General features: G+C 38.5%; 1 protein-coding gene across 6 annotated transcripts in view; it reads right to left on the bottom strand.

Annotated features, from left to right (window-relative positions):
- The window catches only part of AKAP6 (A-kinase anchoring protein 6), a 314103-nt gene that overhangs the window by 263808 nt on the left and 31834 nt on the right, over window positions 1–18461 (bottom strand). For 2 of the 6 annotated variants that reach the window (XM_067462875.1, XM_067462874.1), the window contains one exon: window positions 7232–7586. In XM_067462875.1, coding sequence (XP_067318976.1) covers window positions 7232–7555 — 324 coding nt within the window. In that variant the 5' untranslated portion in view covers window positions 7556–7586. Of the gene's footprint in view, window positions 1–7231; window positions 7590–12514; window positions 12894–18461 lie in introns of those variants that run through there. The other 4 variants (XM_060759473.2, XM_067462872.1, XM_067462876.1 and 1 more) reach the window with 4 other exon arrangements.

The raw sequence follows: 18461 nt of genomic DNA, 5'->3' as shown, positions 1-18461 counted from the left end.
CTTTCTGATGAACATCAATGATAAGTGGAGATTTTCATATTTCCAGGATTTCTCTACTGCTTTGCCTGATCCAAACTCTCTACATGAAACCATGCCAGAAGCAATTCTTCCTTTTCTAGATGATGATAATGCATCACAATTAACATGCAGCAGATTTATTAAAATGTAACATGGTACACAAGAGAGCTCTCAAAAAAGGGTTTAAAATTAAATTCATTATTTCACTCTTTAGAAAACATACCTATAATAGGCCAAATTATCATGAAGCCTCCCATCAGGATGCTTATTTATTTTTCTAAAGCCCACAGAAGGTATATAAAACTGTTCAGATGCTTGTAGAAATAATATGTGCATGTTTGTGGTCCTTTGTCTCTATCTAAAGTACAGATTTTAATTGTGCAGTAGCATTCAATACATTTGAAGTTCATGGAATAGATTAAGTGTTCCTATTGACCTTGCATTGACCACAGTTCATTATCTCAGTAAATATAACTTGAGAAAACACCCCAAACCTCTTGCACTTGTAAAAGCAATTCGGGATTGTCACAGACAAAAAAGTACATATCTCCGTTATAAAACAGTATGATGGCCATACTAGATGCTGGTGTTGGAATACCAACTTGCATCATAATTTTAGTTACGGAGTCAATCCACTTCACCAATAGCACTATTATCCCACTTTAACTGCTGCAGCTGCTTCCTGGGGAATCCTGCACTTTTTCGTTTAGTGAGGGCTAAGGGCTCTCTGACTAAGTCTAAATTCCACTCCCTAAAATGCAAATCTCAGAATTAGATAGGGGCAGCCATAGCCGTTTAAGGACACATCTATACTGACCACTAAATCCAGAGTATAACTGGCATAAAAGGAAGTGGTTTCACTGTGTGGATGATTACATTGCAAGTCCTTGCAGCAGCTTAGGATGCAGATGGCGATTGCACCCACCACACTAATTGGCCTTGAACTGGTTCCAGAATCTGCAGTATCAGTAGCTTGACAATGACTTCACACTTTACAAAATCACTTTTGCTGTGCAATATGGTTTATAGTGAAACACACAGATGCCCATTAAGGCTCTGTTTTAGAATCCAGCTTGTGCAAGGCAGGTGGGGCAAGACCATTAACCAGATGTTTCCTGAATGACATTGAAACAGACCCAGTTGATTGCACTGGGCAGTAATTGGGGATTAGGAGACCTTATCAGTCCATTTGGGCCAGAGGTTTAGCACAGCTAGTAAATCACCAACAATGATAAGATCTACCAACCAAAAGGTTGCAAGTTTGAAGCCCCAGGTCAACATGAGTGGCCGAGTGTTAGCGCTGCTCACTGTTTATCTAAGCAGTTCGAAAACAGCTTTAGCTGTAATTAGAGAAATTAGATACCTCTAAAAAGGCTGGGGAGGTGTTTTACAACACCATAAAGAAAGATCAGAAAATGCTGAGTGGCCAAAAGGAAGGAGGAAATCTTGACAGCTCTTCATCATAGAGGATGGAGCAACAGCACCCCCTGTGGCTGAACTCGAGCCCAACCTTCCATGGCATCGAAACAACACACCTCCTTTCTGTTCTGTCTGTCTTTTGTACTGTCTATACAAAGTGGCACTGAATGTTTGTCGTGTGTGTGTACTGTGATCCGCCCTAAGTCCCCTTCGGGGTGAGAAGGGTGGAATATAAATAAAGTGTTGTTGTTGTTGTTATTTGTATCATATAAACTAGGGACTATGTATTTCCTAGTTTATGTTTCTGCGTTCCAATGTAAGATTGCCTGATGACCTGTGCATTTCTGGGATTTTCTCAAGAACAGGAACAGTTTTATTCTATTAATAACTAGCTGAAAATATTCAGGGTGAGTTGCAGTTGTAAGATGCCCAACCCAAGAATTAATGGTGCAATGTCATGATAGTCCCTACAGCAATACCTGCACAGAGGGTCCAAAATTAAGTCAGCAATCCACCAGGAACAATCATTTTGCAGAAGTAATGGGGTCTGGCCCACTCATGGCAGAGGAGCATCATCAAACTGAATTACAACAGCTGCTATGGCATAGCAAAAGTCACAGCCTCCCCCCAGGAAAGCCCAGTTTTGGGAGTGGTAGATTTAAACCCGCAACAAAGTAGGTTTTAAAGCCCGTTTCAGCATGCATTTAAGTCCTGTGTGGAAGTATCCTAAGGAAACCATCTCAGGTAGAACTGAGAGAAACATCTTAAAATAATACCTTAGCTAATATAGGGACATATGGCTCTTCAGATATCTGGGACCCAAGCTGTATTAGGCTTTATAGGTCACAGTCAGCACACAACTCATCCTGGAAACAGGCCAGGAGACAGCAGAACTGTTGCAACAAGGGAGATGTATATTCCCTGTGGCCAGACCCAATTAATAGTCTGGCAGCAGCTCTAATTGCAAAAAGTTTAATATGTACACACAATGGGAAAGGGCATATGAGTTTAAATAGCTAGTAATCTTCACTGATCAAAACAAAGACATTAATGAGTTAAAAGCAATAGAAACATTTACTCTTCATATTCTTTAGGAATTGGTGAGTTTCAGATTTGTTCTGAAAGCCTTTGCTGAAGGCACATCCTACTTTTGTCCAGCTACAATGACTTCAGTTTCACGCCCCTTCCTTCTTAGCCTCAGCTACATAAGTGAGAACATACAAAGCATACTTCATGGACTCAATAGACAAAAATTCCCCACCCCTTAATCACATTTTAATAATACTGTTCCTTTAAAACAACAACAACCTGCAAATATAAAATAGTGCTACAAGAAAGGAATAGGACTAGTTTTTTTCTCTCTGAGCTAAAACAACTGTTTCGTGAAAGATCCTTTATAAATGGGGGGATTTGCAGGCAATTTTAAGCAGTACCAGATGGTGGTTTTCATGTCAGGAAAGGCAATAAATCTGCTCTGTGTTTTTTGTTTTTTTAAAGACAGCGCTATCAGCACTTGGGATAGACTTTAAAGATCAGTCTGCAAACAAGAGTGGATATACAGGCAGTTCTCAAGTTACGAACAAGATAGGTTCTGTAAATTTGTTCTTAAGCTGAATTTGTTTGCAAGTCAGGACTGGTACATTTTTAAGTGTAACTCCATGCAAATATTCATATGTGTATACTGCAGATTAGGGAAGGGTTAATACACTCTGATGCCGATCCAGATCCTTTCTGCTATGGACTCAGTGCAGATTTGCAAGACAGATTACTAAGGCATGTGTTTCTGATGGTTAGATACATGGAATATCCATCCCACTTAATATATAGTTTGATAACTAGGTATGTGCCAAACCTAGCTGGCAACTGATTCCAGCCTGATGGATATCTGTTCAAATTTCTCAGGTGCAGCCCAATACGTAATTCTATGCTTTGTCAATCTAGTTCAAAAAGTGCACTATCCAAGGCACTCAGTTTTATTTCTTTTATTTTTGTCCATGAGGAACAACATTGCATAAATGCCTTTCCCTGGGTATTAAAAATAAAATAAGCACCGGGATTGTGGCACAGCTGGCTGGGAGTCAGCTGCATTAAGATTAAGATCACTACTGACCAAAAGGTCATGAGTTCGAAGTCAGTCTGGGTTGGAGTGACCAAAATTGTGTAGCTTGTTGTCAACCTTTGCAGCCCGAAAGACAGTTGCATCTGTCAAGTAGGAAAATTAAGTACCACTTTGTGGGGAGGCTAATTTAACTGATTTCGAGGCCACAAAAATCTCCAGGAAATATGCAAAGAATGAGGAAGCAACAGCTCCCCTGGTGGCCTCTGAGTGTCTGTCTATATATGTTGTGTGTCTATGGCATTGAATGTTTGCCATGTATATGTACATTGTAATTCACCCTGTGTCCCCTGCGGGGTGAGAAGGGCGGAATATACTGTAAATAAATAAATAAATAAATAAATAAATAAATAAATAAATAAAATAACAATAAGACAAATAATACTTCACTGTATTTGATAACACCCAGATCTGTCTGAGGCAATCCCTCAGCTGCCTAGGGACTCATCAGCCCACTAAAGGCTCCACCAATCCTCAGTTCTAATTCTGGTAGGGCTGTTGTTTTGGTAGATATCTAGGCCTTCGTTGAGAGATTTTTCTCAACTGAAAGGAACATAAAAGCAATGAGCCTTTTTAAAAGCCTAAATGAAGAATTTTTATGAAAAAAATAACAAATGGCTCATCACATACAAACATAGATTTTATTTTATCAAGGCCTCCATAGTCTCTTATTACCGTAGTCAATATTTGGTCATTTAAAAATGAACCTTAGCATGGCACCACAGATATCAGCACAGCCATAAAGAAACAGAGAAATATGACATGCCAAACTAGCACTGTGTTACAGGAATAGATAATGGATGCAGGAATGGATAATAGCTATAGAAATGGCTTCCTGGCATCAGCACAAGCTCTGCTCAGAGAATTAATATTTCATACAAAAAACAACCAGTGGACAGGATGGATAGTACTTTTTATGGAGCTGCTTGGGGAGCTGGGTATGCTTAGCCTGGAGAAGAGAAGGTTAAGAGAGGACATGTTAACCATTTTTAAATATTTGAAAGGATGTCATATTGAGGAGGGAGTAAGCTTGTTTCCTGCTTCTCTGGAGACTAGGACAGGTAGCAATTGATTCAAACTGCAGAAAAAGAGATTCCATTTAAACATTAGGAACAACTTCATGATAGTCAGAGCTGTTCGAAACTTGAATACGCTGCCCTGGAGCGTGGCGGGGTCTCTTCCTTCAATGTTTTTGTCAAGAGTGGTTTGATTGTGTATCTCTGAATGGCATGAGATTGGACTGGATGGTCCTTGGGGTCTCTTCCAGGTCTATGATTATATTATTCTATTCTGTCCATTAAAATGTAGAAAATTGTTACTTTTTCTACTTTGCAAACGTTCTATGATATCAGTAAGTAACCATGGAGAATCCAAGAGAGAGAATTCTGTGTACATCTCAAACAGGGGCAGCTCAACCCATTACGCAAAGTAAGCATTTGCAGTATAGTTGATTTTGCCCAGGGGTGCTCTTGAGGCGCTCTTGGGGGAAAATAGACCTTGACATATGCGAGTTGTGGTTACTGGGATGTATAGTTCACCTACAATCAAAGAGCTTTCTGAACTCCCCCAATGATGGAAATGAACCAAATATGGCACACAGAACTCCCACGACGAACAGAAAATATATATCAGTGATTGGTTGGGGGAGGGGGGTTGGTGCCAAAATACTGTTTGCTTACCGTTGAAAATTACCTAGGGCCGCCTCTGATCTCAAGTAACACCTACAGTTTGACCAACAGAATAGTAAGGTATAATGTAACAGAATAGTAAGATACAGAATATAACAGACCATGATGATGGAGCTGCTGGTGGGTGGGGATGGGAGTATTCTGCCCTTTTAACTGTGAGGACACCTAATTTCCAGTTTTTTCTCTGCAGGAAAAAAGTGAACAGTTCTCCACAGAGGTATTTTGTGGTTTGTGGGCTGTATGGCTGTGTTCATTTCTCCATTGTTTTCACTGAGTGCTTGCACATCCTGAAAAATTATTAGAAATCCTTCTGACAGATATATATGCAGAATTTGGGCTTGAAGATTTTTCTCTTTCCAGTTTCCCCTATTCTTCTCTTTTTGTTGTATTTTTTAAAAACAAAACAAAAAAGAAGATAAAACTTTATCTGGGAGTAGTGGTTTCTTGTATGAAAAATGATCTCTTCATATAAAAACATAATATTCATTTTTCATTCTTTTCCAGAAAGCCAAGTGGGGGTTTGGATACAAAATGTTGCATTTGCACACAGAACTTGTACAAACTCCACATTCAAAACATGGTAGGCAGGTTCTGTGTGATTTTCTTTCTATTTCAAACAAAAAGCCAACATTATTGCAAAAAAAAAGAAGAAAGAAATACTTATGTTTTTCTGGAAAATGTATGTTTTTGTATATTATGAAATATACTTTTTACATAAACTTTCCATAATGTTCACTTTCTAAAAATCTATGTATTTCTTTGCAGAACAATTTTTGAAACACATTGAGATATGAGGCTACTAGAGAAAACTGCAAAAAAAATCCCACCTATGTGCTATTCTTCCTAACTTAATTTTCTAAATGTCAGACATTCTGTTTTCCAGCTGGAAAACAGCAAATATTCTTCCCATGCCTAGTTTCAAACAATTAGATGAAGTAAAATCAATAGGCTCATTTATGGCAGTGCAAACAGCTGCAGTCTACACATATACCAGGCTTTTTTATTAATTTGTCCAGGCAAGCTAATTTAAAATTGTTTATATGGTTCTAGAACAAATCAGCAAATTAATAAATTTGGTGATACTACGCATGGGCTTTGGGTCACTCAATATTAGTTTCAGCAGGCTACATTCAAGTCAAGTAATGCCTAGAAGTTTTTTAAATTTTATTTTTCTCTGATACTAGATTTACATAGAGTGATTCTAGAAAAGCCTTTTACTGTGCAATTAGAATAGGGAAATGCAACATCTTTCCAAAATAATTTCTTTATCAAAATTTACCAACATTCACAATGTATAAGAAAGCAAAAACGATGTATTTGTTCTCCAGGCAATGCCCTTTTTTGCTTGTTGCCCTCCAGTTTTGCCTTTGCAACCTATAATGATAGCCATATGGGTCTGAATGCCCTAAAGGTGATCCTGGAAGCTAAGCAAGATCAGTCCAGGTTAGTACTTGGATAGGGGCTCACCATTGAATACCTAGTGCTGTAGGCTCTATTTTAGATGAAGGGACTGGGAAAACTGCTCCTGAGTATTCTTTGTCTAAGAAACTATATGAAATTCATGAAGTCATTTTAAGCTGACAGGCAACTTGATGTCACATCTGCATGCATAACCATTAGATCACATAGAGAGTTAATTTTCTTTGCTGTCCCTTCATAAGTTGCAAAGAATTCTACTATTTCTAGAAAATACTAATAGGAAATTCTTGTATTCACCTGTGAGTTACTGGTTTGCTGTGGTGAGTCCAGACACACAGCAGACTTCCAATTATCATTACATAAATTAGATATCATGTTCATTTTTATTCCTAGGAAGATGTTTCAATTACAACAATTTATTCGGTATATATTATGATAAATGGGCATTATATGATATTCATCCTATTGTTGTTGTTGTTATTAATAGTATTAGTATTATTATTACAAACAAACTGTTTGCAAGATATCTACAGTTGAAATTACTGAGATAGACTGGGTAGATTAAGCTTACTTTCAGCTGCACCAAATGAACGTCCACATGCTTGCTGTCTGAATCTTGCTGGACCGAGTAAGTCAGGTCCCTGACCCTTTCTGATGTCAGCCGGAGCCAGGTCTCAATCTCAGGCAAGTGGAGAACGATCTTCCAGTCAGCTCCAGTATGGAGAGGGGGAGGCTTGTCATATTGCTGTCCAGAATCAAGGTCTTTCATGGCATCTTCTCCACCTTCTTGCTCCGTGGTGGGGGTCATGTTGATGACCATGGGGGATGCATCAGCAGCTACAGAATCCACTTCCAGAGGCATGATGGGAGAAAGTGCTACTTCCATGGCTAACATTGAGAAGTCTAGTCCATAATTCTTTCCAAATCTGCTGCACATATAAAAGAAGAGAAAGACCGTTGTGTTAAAAGTAAGAACTTGAATTAAAAAGGCCCTAACCCACCCAACCACAATTGTGGTATATGCTGAACTGATTCATAATGTATACCACTGCATTAGCTGCTTTACATGCATGTAAAGCATCCCATGGAAAAACAGGCTCTGTGCAAATAACGATTTAAAATCTTTGAAAACTGAATCCAAATGCAACTCAAAGAGTAGTTGCAATCTATTTGAAAGTTACAAATTGAGAAGACTTGCATAATTTACTTCTGCTGGTTGTGATGAGAGGTAATGAACTAGGAGGTAATAAAACCATGCCTCAGATATCCTCTTAAAAATCTCATTATTGTCACAGACTCTAGCTTTTGAAATTATACCTGCCTTCACTCTGATATATTGTCTTTCTTTTTTTTTTCTGGGACATCTTCCTAGTCACAGGAGTAACATGCTCAAGAGATAGTTAGGAAAAGTAAATATTTAATCATAGTTTAAATACTAAAAAAAGTGAAGGGTGGCTCAGAAAAATAACAGCCAAGGAATTCAGTCTTTGGGGATATTTGGAAAGTGTTCTGATTCCAGGACACGAGACTATTGCATCCTGCTGCTTGAAGTAGTGGATATGATGGCCTTTCCTTTCCACCTGCAGAAGGCAATTGGATTTTATCAATTTTCTTCCACACTGAAAGGAAACAACATTCTCTACTGTTCCTAAGAAAAGCAACCTATCTTAAGGGCCACAGGGTGGGCATGGAAAACCTACAGCTCTGACTTCCAATAGCTCCTTGCCACTCGTATTACATGATGTGAGGCAACCACTGCTTTCTGTTGAATGGTAGGGCCAGCCCTATCTGATCCAAGACATAATGCCATTGCTTAGTGGTACAGAACAAAATAGCTATGCTAAATCAGATTCAAATCACATCTAGACTTTTATTTTGCTTCACACAATTGCCAACCAGATGAATATATTTCACAGGCAGAAAATCGTCATTCTGTTTTCTGCACCCTAGTTTAAAAGCTCTAATTGTAAACAATTAACAACACCTCTTTTGCAAAGTTCCTGGAAAGTAATTGCTAATCATAGCAGACAATATTGGTCTTACAATTCAAATGGCATGACATGGTATAAAGTAACTTCCAATGTTTCAAGAGTCTCCCACAACAGTGAAAACTTCATATTATTATGTAAATATTGAACTGAAAAATGTATTGTAAAGTTCTGCAGAGATAGAAATATGGAAGGCCTCCCTCTAGACCCACACCCCAAAAACCCCACCTTGTAAGTGGCTACAATTCCAACCATAAGAGCCATTTATTGGCTTATGGAGAGCAAGGATGTCAGCTAGCCACTGGAACATCTCAGGGATCAGCTAGTAGTCCCAGAGGAATGAGTCATTGCTGTTTCTCCAGCTATGGAATAGCATACTGGTGCTCTTTCCATCTCCACTGTCTACAAGCCAATGATTGGCCATGTTAGGTGGAACTGCAACAACTTAAAAGTTTGGCACTGAGGTGACAAAGGGAGTTTTTTCCTTGTGTGGAGCACAACAGAGAATTACAACTTCCATAGCCATCAAAACAGTGTGTTATACAGTTTGGGCTTACTTTGTAAGTTACTCTCAGATGTCATTACCATTTATGTTAAACATACAATGTTGGTTCATTTATTAAGCCCTTTTATCCTACTACTTAGCTAGTGGGAATATCCATGCTTTAATCTTTTTTGAAAGCCACCTTGGCTCCTATGCAGGGAAAAAGTAGTATATAAACAAAACACAAACTGTAGTTCTGTCTCAACATTGACAAAAGCCTCACTACATTCACTTTGCATGCTTTCTGAGTTAATAATTTGCATTACCAGAGAATTAGACTTTATAGGGAAAGTAAATAACCCAGTTGTAATGCTTTATGCATTTTTTTAAAAAAAGAAATATCAGAGGGAGTGTACCTCGATTTCTAATGCAAGAAAACAGTATACATACAAAAAATCTATCAGAAAACACATTTTTTTATATAAATTGCATATAGATTATAAAGGTAGGAGAACTAGAGGACCAGGACAACTGTGACCAGACTATAACCAATTTGTCAACTTATTCAGGTATTGTTTCCTGTGAATGAAGTTCTGCTCTCGATGTCCCCCGACTCAGTGCGGTTCTACACAGACTCTATAATCAAGTGGATTAAAACAAATTGGTTTAGCTATCCAGTGGCCACACATTTCCCCAGAACTGGTTTGAGACTGGGAGGGTAACCACAATATCCACTAAATGTGAATCAGAATTAAATCAGCTCTGCAACACGTTATCTGGCTTGTTCCAAATTTTTGTTTTTTAAAAGTGCTATTTCTGACTTGAAGTGTGCTGCAGCACACATTGTGGGTGTGCATTTTGTGGACACCCCATTCCTGAACCAGTTTCAAACTGAAGAGTGTCTATTCACTTTAAATCCTGTTGTTGTCTCTTGCAGAATTCTGGGTTTTGTAGTTTCATGAGGACTGGGAACTCTCTGGCTGAGCAGTTTAAAGGCCCTTTCCTAAACTACAAATCCTATGATTCTGAAGGAGACAATCCCAGGATTTAAAGTGGATAGACATTCTAGTTTGATGAGGTGGTAGGAGGTTGCAAAAGTTACTATTGTGGGTTATTCTGCAGGATTCTGAGGACTGTCATCCAAAAACTAAATTTTACAAGAGCAAAGTATGTTTGAAATTTCCCTTCAGAACATTTTGACAAATGCAGAGAGGTTGGGGTTGCAGAAACTGAGGTCAGTTGTACACAGACACTATGCTCTTGATCACAACTCAGATTCTAGAAGTATTAAGAGGGGGGAAACGGGAAATGTACTTTTTTTTACTTTTAGTTCACCAATCTCTCAAGCCACGGAATTCAGCATGAATGAATATCTTCCTAAATGGAGTTACATATGCAGAAACCGAACTGAGTAGTTTTGCAATATTCCAGTGCACAGCTATATGTTGAGAAGTCATAGCCAGTGGAATGACTATGCACCACAGTCTTAGGACCTCTTCACATGGGCTGAAATTCAGTGGTGGCAGTGGTTTTTTGCATTTTCATCATGGAGCCCACCGGCTCCCAGAACTCACAGTAAGAGTACTTCGGGGGTTGCTCCATGGCAAATGTGCAAAAATCCTGTTGCAGCCACCATTAAAATTGCCAGCGGTGCACAGCAGGAGCCAGATTAAAGAGTCTTCCACCCATGTGATATGGGGGGAAGCTGGGATGGTGCAAGTGGCCTCTGGCAATGGAAAAAGGGAGAGTAGGGGAAGAAATAGCAAGGTCACCCTTAAAACCTGAACCCAGCCAGCTTGTGGCTTGAAGCAGCTTAGGAAAGAAGTGTAAGTGAAGGGAGAAATAGCTGGATCTCCCTTTTTAAAGCCTGAACCCAGTCGGCATACTGAGGCTTAGGCATCCCTCCTTGTGATGAGAGAGTTGAAGGGGAAGCCTGGGTGGTGTGGGGTGACAGTCCCCTGGGTGGGTGCCACCGAGATCACCTTGATTCACAGTGATACTCTACGATTCTGGAGGCACATATGAAGAGATTACAAGTGCACAATGGGCACCAGTACACATTGGAGCACTCCTGATGGACATCCAGCTAGAAAATGTTGGAATATAACAGGAATTGCCAGTGTGCCTCAGAATTGTCCAGTGTATACCAGAAATGGCCAAATTACATCACATGCCAGATGAACGTCAGAAGAGCTCACTCTGCATCAGAATACAGACGTCTTTACAATTCACTTTCAAATGCTGGTTCATGTAGATATAATCAGAATCTCCTTTCAGACTCTCTCAATATGGGAAGACTGAAGGCACAGCCCATGCATGGGGCAGGGAGAGGAGCTCAGATGCAAGGTACCTCTCTGTTTGTGGAAGAAAGACCTCACAGGTTAGCCTGTGGGGCACTTATTCCACAAATAATACTTCTGAATGGATCTTCAGTTATCATTATTTAGAAATCTGCATTCTTCATAGCTTTGATAAAAACTTGTAAATGATTGTGTTCCCTATTGAACCTAAGAAACATTTATAATAGATTTTGATATATGGTGCAGCAAAGAAAACCATATTCGGGAAAAGAAAGCATGTTTCAGGTCAAAATAACTATGTTCCAGTCCTTGACACATTTCACTTGTGGGTGCTCTTTATCATTCGATTTTTTCATTAGTATAAAATATAGTGCACTATGCTCAATATGAACATGGCTCACAGACAAACTAATTACCTCTCCTGAGTGATCAATATTTAGCAAAAATCCAGGGACACAGATCTTACTCAGTGGCTGTTCTACTTTAAACTGACCCTTTGTGTAGTTTTCAATACACCCTCTCAGTGCATTTCAACATGAAAAGTAGCACAAAACACTAGTGCACATGTTTAAAGCATGATTTTACATAAACAACTAAAAATAACCTAACGTAGGTTCAGAGTAGAATATTACAGATTTAATTACAAAGCAGGTGGGGATTCCTCTGAATCTTATTAGCTTTAGTAATTACTGACCTGCTTTTATTTATTGCACTCTTGAGTCTGCACAGTATTTCTTCATCACTAATATTAAACACAACTTCAGTCACAGTGGTAGATATTAAAATTAAGACAAATTATTTCACAGTCACAGTAAATCACTGTTAAGTATCACCACCCCAATCAATAATGATAAATCTATTTTCTATTTTGATTTTCCAAATCAAAACATGTCAATGCATACTACTGGGGCCAAAGCTTTTTAGAATTCCCCTTAAATCCAAAATTTTCCTGAAAGAAGAAACTGCTTTGCTTAGGCATTTACTGAATAATTACATCTAATTCACTATGCGGTTGCCTAGCAGAATGGAAAGCTGCCATAATCCAGCTACCTAGTTACAAAAGGAAAATGAAGATCTCTCACACACATTCCCGAGAGAACTGGCATCAGCAGGCAACGTCCTCCCCCTGTTGTCATTCTTCATACTAATCTCGGGAAGGCAGGCTCCACCTCGTCCTTCGTTCCATCCACTGGCGTTCTACTTGGCAGAACAAACCGACTGTCATGTCATCTCAGCACCAGCCTATTTAAAAAACCTCGCTGGCAAGATGGTGTAAATACGAGCTCGATTTATGAGCACTTCTTTGCCAATTTGTCACTGAAAGCATTTCTCTGATGGAGTCAGAGAAAACACAACCAAAGGTTTTCAAACAAGAGTATGAAAGGGTCTTGCAAAGCAAGTTACTAGATCCTGAAACTGAGGTAGGCAGTAAAGGTTTGGCAAAGGCGACAGCAGTTCCAGCTGCTGTACAGCCTAATAGACTAAGCAACCACTCAACAGGATAATTCAGTCATTTCTGGCATCCTCCTAATGCACTATTATCTCTTGCAGTTAAATGGATTTAAGTATCCATATTGCTCTGCTGAAAGGCTTCCTCTCTTAAATCAGACCTCTGTTGACTCACTCACCATTTGTCTGACAGTAAACAGCAACTCTGTATTATTTAGTTGTTTTATATATCAATGGCACAAATCTAATTGCTACAGTAGATTGTTCAGATAATAGATTTACTGAATGGTTCATTTCTGAATGGTTCATCAACACTTATGTAAATGAGATGGCTCAATTGGTCTATGTACTCTATTTGGGCTGCACAGCAATTGAACAGAGGGCATTTGATCTTATGTGTACCTCACCTTTTAGGTGGGATGCAATTATCCCATTTGCAGTGACTTACAAAGATAAACTAAAACCACTTACAACAATGCCAAAAATATCATAGATAAAATTATCCACATTAACACATGCAAATTAAATAGTGAAAGCAACATTAAAACATCCCTTGGCACCTACAGGGGCTAGTGGTTTCCATGTTAATCAGACGAAGAAACAGTCCCAGGCTTTACCAAAGTTAAAACAAGTTATCCAAAGTGCCAATCCCTAGTGAATAAATGGATTCAGCACCTTGGATAGACCCTTAATACTCATAGTGAATTCACCATCCAGCTAACATGGTAGATGCCAGTAACATCACAGTGAAAAGAGTGCAAGTCAAAAATATGGAAAAAGCAGGGGTAAATATATAAATTGATAGTGCTGACATAAAGGTTCAGAGTGATGGGGCCTCCAATACTTATTTATGTTGCTACTATGCACATTCTCCAACATCTTTCTCTAAGAGTTTCAACATAGAAAGTAACACTAAGTACTAGAGTGGAGATGAGCAAATGTGTGGGATGCAGGGACCAATTTTTTGAGCTTAGAACCTTTAACCTGTTGATACCATGCAGGTGTAATAATAATAATAATAATAATAATAATAATAATAATAATTTTATTTTGATATCCCGCCTCCATCTCCCCAGAGAGACACTTGGGGTGGCTTACATGGAGACATGCTCGTTCAACATAGTTAAAATATAACACACTAAAATTCATAAAACAATATCATAGAACAATATAAACCACCACAGCATAACATAGTCATGTGATAGGCTCCTGCGGGCTTCTAGGGGTCCTAGGATGGAGCCCAGACCTTGTGTGATGATGTCCTTAGATATGACTGGACAAGTTGCCTTTTCATAGAACTTTTCATGTTGTGCTACATGCTCACTTACACACACACACACACACACACTTCATTCAGAAATGCACTATTGATAATAACTGCTACATCTATGCCTCTTTCTCCTGATTTTCTGCTCAGCTAGATGCCAATAAGTCCATGTAGATGACAGGATCTTTATCATCAAAACCAACAAGCAGTCTAATGTTTGTTGGGCATAACCTTTTTGTGTATGCATATTAACTGGCATGTGGTCCATAAATGCCTGTGCAAAAATAAATTTTGTTTTGTTTTTGACATGCCACAGGTCTCTTTATTCTCTTTGCCACAGTAACCTATCATGATCTGAGGGACTCCACTAGAAATGACTTTCTATGTGTCACCCTGTGTATAAATTGACAAGCTTTCTGGAACTCTGTGCTGACTCAGCAATGCATTCATTTATTCTCCACTCACAGTAATTGGTTCATGCCAAAGAAAAATTCATTAACCATGTGAAGGTACAGAGGGAGGCAGAACAAATATCGATCGGTGTTGTATCCACTAAACAGTGAGAATGCTAATCAGTTCTTAATTTTAGTGCCTAATTGTCACAAATTGTTAACATCACCCTTAAGCACTATGCAGCCATCTGTCGAGCATAAAATCAATTTGTTTTTTTTTACTGCATTTTTAAAAACAAAGTTTAAAAGAATATTTCAGTAGCCACACTGTCCTTCTGATTTCAAATTATGAAACAGCTGATACCAGATAAAGCGATTTTTGTTCTGACCCACTTGATCCCTCCTACATGACATTCTTCCTTTCCTATTTGTGTATGTGTGTGTGTGCGTCAAGAGTCACTTGAGAAGCTGCAAGTCGCTTCTGGTGTGAGAGAATTGGCCATCTGCAAGGACATTGCCCAGGGGATGTTTTACCATCCTTGTGGGATGCTTCTCTCATATCCCCATATGGGGAGCCGAAGCTGACAGAGGGATCTCATCCGCAGTCTATCCGGATTTAGACCTGTGACCTGTCAGTCTTCAGTTCTACAGGAACAAGGGTTTAACTCATTGCGCCATTGGGGGCTCCTTGGTTAGCTACGAGCAAGGGTTATTAGGCTTCTGGCGTCTATGATTGGAAGCAAGCCATTCCTTACAAAAATTCAAACCAATAGCCCATTACGTGCTGATTAAGAAAGTCTAGTAATTCAGACATACCACTCTGGTTCTCAACTTCTAGGAATACAAGCAATCGCAAACATCTGCTAACTTTCCTTATTTGGACAACTGGTCCTTGCGGAGGCCACCTGGTCTGTTCTGCTTGAAGTCTGGTATCCAGCCTGACTGTTTTTGGTTTGTCAATCTTGAGCTCCTGTTCCCAAGACACCAATCAGCTTTTGCTGTAAGTAACCACAGCAGATTTTTATAAAATCCACCCCTGTATTCTCCTCCTCATTTTTTAAGGTGGCTTCTAATGTTTTATGTGTTTTTCTTCTTTAAACTCCACCTCAACCTCATTACCCTCACTATGACAATCTAATGTAGTTTTTCTGGGCAAAATGTGAAAACATAGAAACAAGTGGAAGAATGCTGGAGAGGAATGTATGGCCTGTATGTAGTGGAATTTCTCTTTGTTGCCAAATTGCTGTTATCCCGAATGAATAAATTCCCTTTATTCTCCTAACTAAAATAGCCATAACTTAGAAATTACTTGAAAGCACAACAATCAAAGAAGAAGTTCGCTTCTATTTTTTTTAAAAGAACAATCTTGTCATGAAGCAGAAAACTTACAATGGTCACTCACACAGCCATAGAATATTCAGAAAATGCAACTGAGAATTGTTATATAATGCGAGTATGACTGTGAGAGGTGCAAACCTTACAGGAAATAACTGTTTGTTGAAATTGCTATACACCATATAATGAGTGGGTAGAATATGATAAACAATATCAGCAACAAAAGTCAACCTGAAAGTAGGGGGGGGTAGCAAAATCAGAGCTGATGTATCACAGATGTGGTACTAAACATCAGCCTAAAGAGGAACTGGGTCAGCAGTTGTTAAATACATCACTAATTGCTTCAATGGTGATGGAATTTCTTGCAACAGTTTCTCACAGACCCGACCTACCTTCAGGTTGGATTCTGCAAGAGTACAGTACAGTACCTTAAACAGTGTTTTAATAATAATAACAGTGTTTTCATGGAAAGCTGGGATAAAAATGAATCAATATTTTAAGTAAAACCTTTTTTCCTGAAGCATATAATATATCAGTACAGAAAGATACTAGGGCTGGGCGGTTTCGTTTCGTTAATTCGTAATTCGTTAATAATTCGTTAATTTTTTCAATTACAAAACGATAACGAACCATTCTGGAGCAACTTTAAACAAAACGAATTTTTAAATAGTTTTGTAAATGCTTCGTATTTCGTTATTGTATTCGTTTCTTTATTGTTTTGAGGTCGTTTCGTTATTATTTCCGCATGTCTGGGGCAAGTTTTATGGTTGTTTTTTGTTTAATTAGTGAAAAAAAATTATAATATCACACCAACAGTCAACAACAGAGGGAGAGGGAAGCTTCAGAAGTTTTTGGAGGTTTTTTAGCGTATTTCGCGGTCGCGTCCGCCATTAACGAATCAATTTGTTATTGTTTTGGAAATCGATTCATTAATGTTTTGTAACTTTTTCACATTTACGAAATTTCGTAAATATCGAACTTTTTGTAATTATTTTAAATAACGAAACGCAAAAACCCCCCAAAATGAATTGATTTTAGAAACAAATTTTTCCGTTGTTACCCAGGCCTAAAAGATACAGCTCTTTTCACAGTACTGCATGAAACTAAAACTTTTTAAATAATGCTTGGAACAGAGCCATATGGTTGTAATGATACAAAGCATTAAATGTAATCAGGGCTAGTTAATTTTCCTTGTCTTTTACATAATTTGAGTTATTTAAACAAGAAAACAGTGGGTGGCTTGAGTCAAACTGCATTCGCCGTAGGACACTAAATGATATTATAATCAGCCACAGGAACTGGTTATAGTTCTGGGGGCTTTCCCCTTTGATTAGCATCAGATATTATAACATCTGTGAGTTGCATCTATTTCAATTTGTATTTCCCTGATTTCTACGCAATATCAAAAACATCATAATAAAAAAATAATTGAGGGAACAGACATATTTCTAATGTTTCATTTTTACATTTTTAATGTACATCTCCCTCACAATGTGTTCACAATGTTTTCCCCATTTTGTTTACAATTGTGAGTGTAATTTCCACCACAAAAGATTTGTCACTGGCCATGACATTGTGAATCCCTTCATGCATTTTCATAAAATTGTTCGCCATGGCATATTACCATGCTGGAAACTGCCCTGAGTCACCCAGGGAGATAGAGCGGTATACAAATAAAGTATTATTATTATTATTATTATTATTATTATTATTATTATTACCCACCCTTTTTATTGACAGCTAAAAAGTATTACAATAGTGTATTCATCTACATTACAAAGCAATGCACAACACTTCTCATTGTTCACAAAAGTATGGAGGATTTTACTCATTTGTTCAGAAAAGTGTGGAGGAAAAAAACATTCAGTTAAAACATATTTCCATAGATCTAGGTGTGACCTGGGGCCTCCTGGTGGTGCAGCTGCTGAGCTTGTTGACCAAAAGGCTGCAGGTTCAATTCCGGGGAGCAGCGTGAGCTTCCGCTGTCAGCCCTAGCTTCTGCCAACCTAGCAGTTCGAAAACATGCAAATGTGAGTAGATCAATAGGTACCGCTCCGACAGGAAGGTAACGGTACTCCATGTGGTCATGCCGGCCACATGACCTTGGAGGTGTCAATGGACAATGCCAGCTCTTCGGCTTAGAAATTGAGATGAGCACCACCCCCCAGAATCAGACATGACTGGACTTAATGTCAGGGGAAAACCTATATCTTTACCTAGGTGTGACCATATTGAAGGAGCAAAGTCACCACCATCAGAAATAAAATTAATTTTAAAAAACCAGAAAGTTGTACTTAATTTGCTATTTCTGTCATCATGGTTACTGGATGTTGACTTTTCCATTGTGCATGTCCCCATCCTCATTTCTACCAGTTTTCTGGTTTTTTCCCAAATCTGTTCTGATATTTGTACACCACATTGGTGAGACTGCTTTATATTTTTTTAAAAATTAAGTTTTTGTGAATTGATAATAATCTCTTGAATGTTTCTGTTATAAACCACAATTATGGGCATCACTGATAGAAAACTGTCAAAGAGAGATAGAGCAAGATTGAGAGAGAGAGAGAGAGAATATCACAAAAACTT

The sequence above is a fragment of the Anolis sagrei genome, chromosome 1 (assembly GCF_037176765.1).
Source record: "Anolis sagrei isolate rAnoSag1 chromosome 1, rAnoSag1.mat, whole genome shotgun sequence".
Lineage (NCBI taxonomy): Eukaryota > Metazoa > Chordata > Lepidosauria > Squamata > Dactyloidae > Anolis > Anolis sagrei.
This window is presented reverse-complemented; position numbering and strand designations above follow the sequence as displayed.